We start from the raw sequence: 8,338 nt of genomic DNA, 5'->3' as shown, positions 1-8,338 counted from the left end.
TTCATTCTTCATTCAGGAAAGAGAATTGTAGATGCTGTACAAACGGTAACAACCAGCAGTTAATATTCTGCAGAAATCAACCCACTTGGTCACAACAGAAGAGGGCAACCTAATCCCATCTCACTGTTCCCGCATCCACTGTCCTATCCACATACTCCTCATCAAAGCAGAGTGTAGCACCTTCTCAACAGGGCTAAAGGGGATCAAGAATTTATGTCCAAGAATCTTCAAATCTAGGAGCACCACTCATAATATCAAATTCTTCTTTCTTCTTCCACATTTCCATTTCAGTTTGGATATGATCATAACTGCAGATGCACCTGCTACTATAGTTTGTTGTTGTTGATTGGGGGGGGGGGGGGAGTGGTTGGTTGTTTTTTTTGTTTGGCTGGGTTTTTGTGGTTTTTTGGTTCGTTGGGGTTTTTGTTGTTGTTTTAAATCAGATTATTTTGATTCTATTTAAGACAACTTTTTTCCATTGGGCACTGGGAGAAGCGGCAGGTGCTGAATTGCCATAACAGTAACAGAGGCATGTGCTGTACTCAAGTACCCCAAGTGCTAGGAGTAGGTAGGCTAAGCTTAAAGGGTTCAAAAGGCACCTAAGTGAAGACAATCATGAATAACAGCTGAGAAAAAAAGAAGGAAAAGGAGAATTATGTGTAGATGATACCATTACATTTTGCACTATTAGAAATTTAAAGTGCTTATAATCCCCCAAACTGATCATTGTATGAAGTTTTCTATGATGCTTTGAGGTATTAAGAGGGTTTTTTTTCTACTTTCGTCTTTAGCTGTTAGAGGTAGATGTATGGAAACGGTCTGGAAGTATCATCACAGAGATTTAGGGTAACAATGAGAAAATGCATACATATTTGTGATAATCTGAAGTGCCACTTTTATAATGGGTTTTGGCTGTATCCATCTGAACAAAAAGGAGAAGGGCTGAAGTGAAGAGGCTTCAGAAGGAAATGCTCAGAAAGAAGAAAACAAATGAAATTCAAAATAGAAAGAAACAGAGATGAAATAAACTGAACTGATTATTAGGCAAGCAAAGAGGGGCTCTGCAATCACATTCAGCTGAACGCAGAGTGCTAAATATATTCACTACTCCAGTAGCAAACCAAGTATCTAGTAGTTCACTCAAAGTAAATTTTTAAATTTATGTAAGTATCAAAGACACAGGCACATGATATGCACATACCTAATGCGTTAAGGGGGAGTCCTAGAACAATCCTTTCGTTACTCTGGATAATATACTTTAGTTACTGTATGAATAATAATAGCAAGCCATTCAGATCCATTAACTGCTGAAAATATGCACCTGTTATTTGTTTAATCTGTCCATACAACCCTACCTACCTGCAAATCTTGTACCAGTGCAACTATATTGGAAAAGAGGTAACTAGGTAAAAGAAATGCAGCCCCAGACTGTGGGCATAGTTGAGCCAGGTCAAATCAACCAGAGAAAACTGAAGCACTCAGCAAAAATACAAGGAATCAAAACAGAACATGCTGCAATGAAGTGATGGCCATATAAACGAAATAAAAAAATGTTACTCCTAACCACTCTTTCTCTGTGTATGCCTAGCCATGGAAGTGCACAGGGAAGAGGACTGAACTCCAGGTGGCTGGGAAAAGGTGCATTTCTCCCTCTGCACATGCTTGTAAAGTAAGACAACAGGGAGATATCAGCTAGACCCTCCAGAAAGTAAGAGCAGCCAAAACAGGGACCTCTGCATATCGTAAGAGCATCCAGCAGTGGTGATTGTGCTTTCTCTGCCATGGTTGCTCCCATCTGTGCCATTCCCCTTCATTTCTCTGTGTACTTGCTATGTTCGCTCTTTTTCCCTAGCCTTTCTCAACACTGTATCAGATTTAATTCATTCCCTCTTCATAAAGACCATTCCGTATCCACCTGAAATTACATTTTTTATCATCCTATTGTCCGCCCTGTGCTCGTACTGCTTTCCCATAATCTAAATACCATGAGGTCACATACTCTGTACTATTGGGCATATATTAATATTCAGCTGGATAGTGCTTAATTATTACTAGGTCCTTAGTCATTACTATAATAAACATATCAGTACAATAGTGATAACTGCAATTGTACAAACACAATAAACAATCACTGCAACTGAAAAAGTACTTTTAACACAGCATAGCTGTAGCCTCACCAGGAAACTACATAATTCCAATTACACTCTCTTTTCTTTTCTGATTTAAATTGGTGCCAAAAGAACATTGACAATCCCAAAGTAGCACTTCAATGTTATCTTGTACCACAAAGCTTGGTCCTGGGTGACTGTAAATAGATCAGAGGGAGCAGTAAATGTAGCTCTGTAGCATTTAATTCTGTTGACCATCCATCCTGCTTTTCTATCACCAGCAGGACATATAGCACTGATGTGGTTAAAAAACACATTTCATCACCTTTATTTACCTCGTTCAGATGATCACATTTATGGCTAGGTTGACTATGGCTATGTCTAAAGACAGATAGATTCCTTGGATTCAGAGGAAATCACTATGCTTACATGCTCTATATCATGTCCATGTGGACTAACTTACTGAGCAAACAGCATTAACAGAATCTTCTCAAATTTGACATTCATTAAGAATTTTCCAACACATAGAGTTTCCAGTAGCAAAAATATTTATTAACTAATCTGAAAACACAGAGGTTCTTTAGGAAATAGTATTTTAACCAGGTAGGATTCATTTTCTGTTGAATACTAGATAAGAGGCTCCACATATGGACAAAGAATTGATTACAGAGCAGTACCTAGGCATGGTTTTGACCAGCAGATTGGAAGATAAAATCATGGGTAGCTGCCAAAATTCATATACTGTAAGAATAGGAAATGCTGAACTCACAAAAGAGATATACAATTGGATATATTTAACACGGTTACACTTCTTTTTCCTATTTTTTCCCTTCAGAATCTAACCAGGTGATTCACTAACAGTATTCTTCAGGTGGAATATACACAGCTCTTCTCTCAGCATTTTAAACTGTGCACATAAGTAGCTTGCATATAAATATGTACCAGAAAAGTTTGCTAGAATATTTATAGCTTTCATTCCTCACCTGTGCTTTTAAAATTCCTGCACCATAAACTTGGAAGAAAGTAAATTAGTTACCATTGTACAAAAAAATTCTATTTCTGCACTTCTACTATGAATATTTTCATGTATTTAAAAAAAAAAATAAAAAACACGCACACACACACACACCAAAAAAAAAAAAAAAAAAAAAAAAAACAGAAAGACAAAATATAATTTACCAAAGATTGCAATTGCATTAGTCCTTCAAAAATAAGTCCATTCAATTGTATCTTTTTTATTGCAATTGTCCATTTAGGTTACAATCTGTAAGAGTTAATAAGGTAACAGCTTTTGTTTAGCCAGTTCAGACTGACAATGATACTAGTAAATTAAATTTTAAAAAAAACAGGGCTTCTTTTCTCATGTAACCAAGACTTCTCTGTCTACCACTTAAAGCTAGAGGAGTAGCTTAGGTGGAATCCTAGCCCTCCATAGTCAGAAGCATGCTTGTTATTGGCAAAACTGGTGTGAGAATATCACCCACTTGTCTGGCAAGAAACAGAAAAACACATTTGCCTTTTACATTATAACAATCAGGTCTTGCAGTCCAGACATTGCTGAGAGTTTTAGTATGCAAGGATAGCCACATATTATTTACTTGTTCATTCATTTACTATAGACTTTTCAATGGTATACGTACTTTTCTGGGCACATTAACTGTGTCTGTAAGCTATTAAAAACTGAGATCACAAGGATTCTTCCAGAAATTACATTTTGCTTAAGATGGGCATCATCAAAAGAGAAACCAATCAAGAGAGACATTCACCATGCTCTGAGCGTGGTAATCTGGCTTCTTATGAGATGATAAAGCTGTTGCAGAGCTAGGCAGCCTCCATAAATACATGGGAGGCTGCGTACAGGAATCAAGGCTTGCTCTGCAGAACTCATGGTTATGATCTCAGCTGACTGATCCCAGTCTATAAAAATTATGTTACATGGTGATTATACATCCTCAGAGGAAAACTGAATATTTGAAAATAAAGTGGTTTAGTAAACCTTCCCTCCCTTTCTACCAGAAATTTATAACAATACAATCCAAACTTGCATGTAATGCAACTTAATGCCATCAGCTCAAAACAAGAGAAAATCCAATACAGAAAAAAACAATCATGAAAAGCATGCCCAGCCAAGACTCTCAGACCAAACAATCCATGGAAATTCTACAAACACAAAAGCTGTTTAAAGTACCTCAGTGGTTTTGAGATGACAACTCTTATTCACACAGTTGATAGAGTAGGAGGTTTTCAGTGGAGCCTGAAACACACACTCGGACCCTTGCAAGGACAGCAAGTCTCTGCTGTAAAGAGAATGGAAGCCTTTCCTTTCTTAGTTTACCCCAAATTTTCTCAGCTTGGTTGACTACACACTGAATACTCCACAGATAGACTGCAGAAGTGCAGATAAAGAAGTTCTTAATATAACGTTCCTTCTCCCAGTTAATTAAACCCAGCTTTGCATTTAGATTCCTACTTTTTAATAAGTAATAGAGTTTCCGTATGCTAGACTTCAGGGATGAACTTTCAAAAACAGATATAGGATGATAATCAACTACCTCTTTCCTAAATACAGCTCATATTCCAGAGGTTATGAATATCCACTGGCATATCTTACCTGGAAGCAACTGAGTTTTCTTCTAAAATCCTCAAGCTCCTTGGGGAATTCCCAACAAATGAGGCAGGCCTCACCGGTCTGACATGAGCACGTTGCAGACAAGGTGTGGAGCTCAGCACGATCCACGCTGTCTTTGCAATGTGCCAGCACGGGGATTTTCACACTGTGCTTCTAAAACTGGTGCTTGAGGATGCAGTAGGAGCAGTCCCTCAGCCACAGGCAGCTGGACTCAGCGATGCAGTGAATATTGCCACTTTTCTGAAGTATGGCTCAGACACAGTGTCCGAGAACCACAGCCCCAGGCTGTATTGAAAGTAATATTTAGAGTGGAATAATATTTCAGAAGTGTCAGATGCATGGTTCTGTGACCACGCTTTTATTTTCAAAAGGCAATGGGGAGTGCAAGTGGTACAGATCCAGAATGAGGAAGACAAATATGATTGTTCTACAGGCATCATTCCAGTAAATAAATCTATAATACGTTACCATCTGGCAATTATGCCTGGGCAACTACATCTAAAAATACTCAGCACCATCAGGGCTTTCTACTGAATAACCCAAAATCCATCTACTTAAGCAGCATAGACTGGAAAAGTTTAGTGTCTCACTCCTGCTGCTTTGTATTCAAAGTTATTTGCTCACTAACAGGGCAGACATGTTAATTACGTGGGTCTCTAAAACTTCTGTATCAAAAGGGTTGATCTCTAGGGTGAATCTGTGCTGCTCCATTAAAGGTCATGAAATCACACCAACTAAAGATGTGCCCTACATGAAAACCACTGACTGTAAATAAAGCCTAAAAATTGGGTAACTTCGTGCTAACAAGGCAATTAGCCAAGCCCAGCCCTGCTTCGGCTGGTAACAATTACAACTTCACTACTGATCAGAAGCCAGGTGGATTTTATCCACAGCACATACAACTTCACAAAATTAGTCTCCCACTGAAAAGGCTAAGATTATTCGGGTGTAAGGAACTATATGAGGGCAACTGCTAAGATCTAGTATAGCCTGATTATGATGGGGCACCATGTTCAGTGAAATTTATGCCTTGCAAGGAATGGGAAAGTTTTTTAAGAAATCTATTATTATTTAGGTCTGAAAAGACAGGAATTCATATTTTATATACAAACTGGACTTGTATCCTCTTCCTTTCTACATTATTTAACACACTGTTTGAGATATATTGTCATGTCAGTGAATGAGGAGAGCAAATATGACAGCTGATATGCACTGGAATTTTATTAACTTTGTCTTTACTTCCCAGGCCTATCAAAAAGATTTCTGTACCTCAAATATTTGATATTTTGTAACCTTTACTTAATACTGATACTGTCATGAATTCCTCTGACTTCTGTATACACAAAACTAATGAAATGCTACAGCAAAAGAAATTAAGATAAAGTATTTGTGAGAACTAACATATAAAACTTAACCTGTACCTGAGACACAAATCAAATTCTTTTTAAAACAAAGGTCAAAAATACTGTTCATAATTTCTTCTGTCATTTGCTCCTAAACACAATGACAGAATATGCAGAGCTTGTGTTGTACATAGTTTTTACCCATTAACAACTCTACTCCAAACCAAGTAGCACTGGGACCATGCTTGCTCCCAGTTCTGCAGCATGCACTCTAGCAATACACAGTGAAGTATGTTTTTAGATATGCCTATGTCTCTATTTACAGGACTTCAAGAACAGGGAGCAACATGACACATTTTCAGAGTTTGAAGAACAAAGCCTAAACTTTCTACTGAGAGAATACTTCTCATAAAAGATGCCCTGACCCTTCTCTTATAAAAAAAGTTTTATTTCTCGATAGAAAAGTATATTTAAAACCACAATTGTTTGCTAAAAGCAATATAAAACTCTCCAGTTTTAACTTCATAAAAGTTTAACAAAACATAAGTATTGTTTACTGCTTACATTCCTACACACAGACCTTCTATTAGTTAAATAGGTAGAGAGATAACAACTCAGAATTGAATGGCACACAACTACATGAGATTCAAATTCTGTGTCACACTGCACAATCACAGCAACACAAGGAGCAGCTTAAAATCCTCAGTCACTGGATTCTTCGTTCTCTTTACACCTGTGTTCCTCTTTTCTCTGCAATGATGCACCAGTTTCCATGGTCATAGCAGGAAGAAATTATCTGAAGTTCAGGCACATTCTCTTTTACCAGAGAGCACAGCTCCCCTTCCCGAAAAACATGGTAATAACGCATGAAGGCTTTTGTATCCAACGTGGCATCAGTTTGGTCCCCAACAGACACTGCTGAATCCAAAGCAGAGTCGGTGGAGTCATTTGTTGAAGTTCTTTTGAAACACTTGCTGGCATTAGACTTACCAGTACCGTCTTTATTACAACCACAGCTGTAGTCCCTGTCTTCCACTGGGCCATTTATAAATGAAGCTTCTTCACTCTTGCTCTGAGGTGCACTTTGGTGTCCTCCATTTAACTTTAAATCCTTCAGTGCACCTGTGGCTTGTGACCACTCTGTTTTTTTGAGAGGCAAGCTTTCCACAAACACATCGTCATCATCTAAACTCCGTTCTTTTAACAATGCTCCACGGTGACCTAAATCCAAACTGCAGTGTCGCGAATGCTGAATGGGTACAGTACTGTTTGCGCATTCTCCTTCGTTCTTCAGAGGCTTCATTTTGTCAGTTTGCTTTCTCAGGGCTGATTCATCAAGGGATCTGGAGAAAAACCACGAGCGAAAAGATCTTCCTAGAGCACTGTAAAATCTGTTTTCTTCTTCAGAAATTTTCAGGCAGCAGGCCCTGGATAAGCAATGGTCTGTATTGCGGGAATGTTTTGAATCAGGTTCTGGCTGCACACTGGCCTGGTAGCTGCAATCAGAGATGACAAGCTGTGCAGGGTGTATGTCTTGGCTTTTCACAGCATGCACAAAATCACTCTTATCTCCTGATTGATTCGATTCTGAAAAATGCCGTGAGCACAAGGCCTTATTCCAAGGAACAAATACGTCTTGTTTCTCAAAGTGACGATTCTTTTGTTCCATAGCCCAAACATAAATCATCATCTGGCCTCCAGGTATCAACACCCTTGCCATTTCCCTTATGGCTTTGATTCTTCTTTGTTTAGTTGAGAAATGGTGGATCACTGTGAAAAAGGAAAGGTACTATGTATTGAATATTAGTAAGGACATAGCATGTTCACCTTCAACCTGTTCTGCATGTTCAGTCATTTTTGTTGCCATGTCACAAATATTACTGCCTGCTAGTCAGCAACAGCGCTTAATTTATTGGTACCACGGTGCAAGGTTCCCCCAGAATGTTCTCTTTTACATTTATGTTCAAAGGACAAAACCAGGGAAATACCAAAGAAGGAAATTCATTTCATCTCAAAACAGGGATTCAAGAAAATTCAGGAATATAAACTGGAGGTTTTTGTTTCTATACATCACCCATAAAAGGTCATAGCATGACTAGCTTTCACTTAAATGTCTGGCCTTTAGGTGAGTTAGGTAATATTAAGTTTGCCATTAGTTTTTGGGACACTTTTTAGATTTATCTTACTGAAAACAGAAAATCTTTTCACAATGTAACAAATACAGCAAAACGTAACATCAATAAAGAGACACTGTGTAT

At 38.2% G+C, this 8,338-nt stretch overlaps 1 protein-coding gene across 2 annotated transcripts in view; it reads right to left on the bottom strand.

Moving 5' to 3' along the window:
- Window positions 1–5,074: 5,074 nt before the first annotated feature.
- Window positions 5,075–8,338, bottom strand: part of TRMT9B (tRNA methyltransferase 9B (putative)) — a 41,334-nt gene continuing 38,070 nt past the window's right edge. For both annotated transcript variants that reach the window (XM_065837946.2, XM_065837945.2), the window contains one exon: window positions 5,075–7,850. In XM_065837946.2, coding sequence (XP_065694018.2) covers window positions 6,808–7,850 — 1,043 coding nt within the window. In that variant the 3' untranslated portion in view covers window positions 5,075–6,807. The remainder of the gene's footprint in view (window positions 7,851–8,338) is intronic.

The sequence above is a fragment of the Patagioenas fasciata genome, chromosome 4, assembly GCF_037038585.1.
Source record: "Patagioenas fasciata isolate bPatFas1 chromosome 4, bPatFas1.hap1, whole genome shotgun sequence".
NCBI classification, from domain to species: Eukaryota; Metazoa; Chordata; class Aves; order Columbiformes; family Columbidae; genus Patagioenas; species Patagioenas fasciata.
Note: the sequence above shows the minus strand (reverse complement) of the source record. Positions and strands in the feature narration are given on the sequence as shown.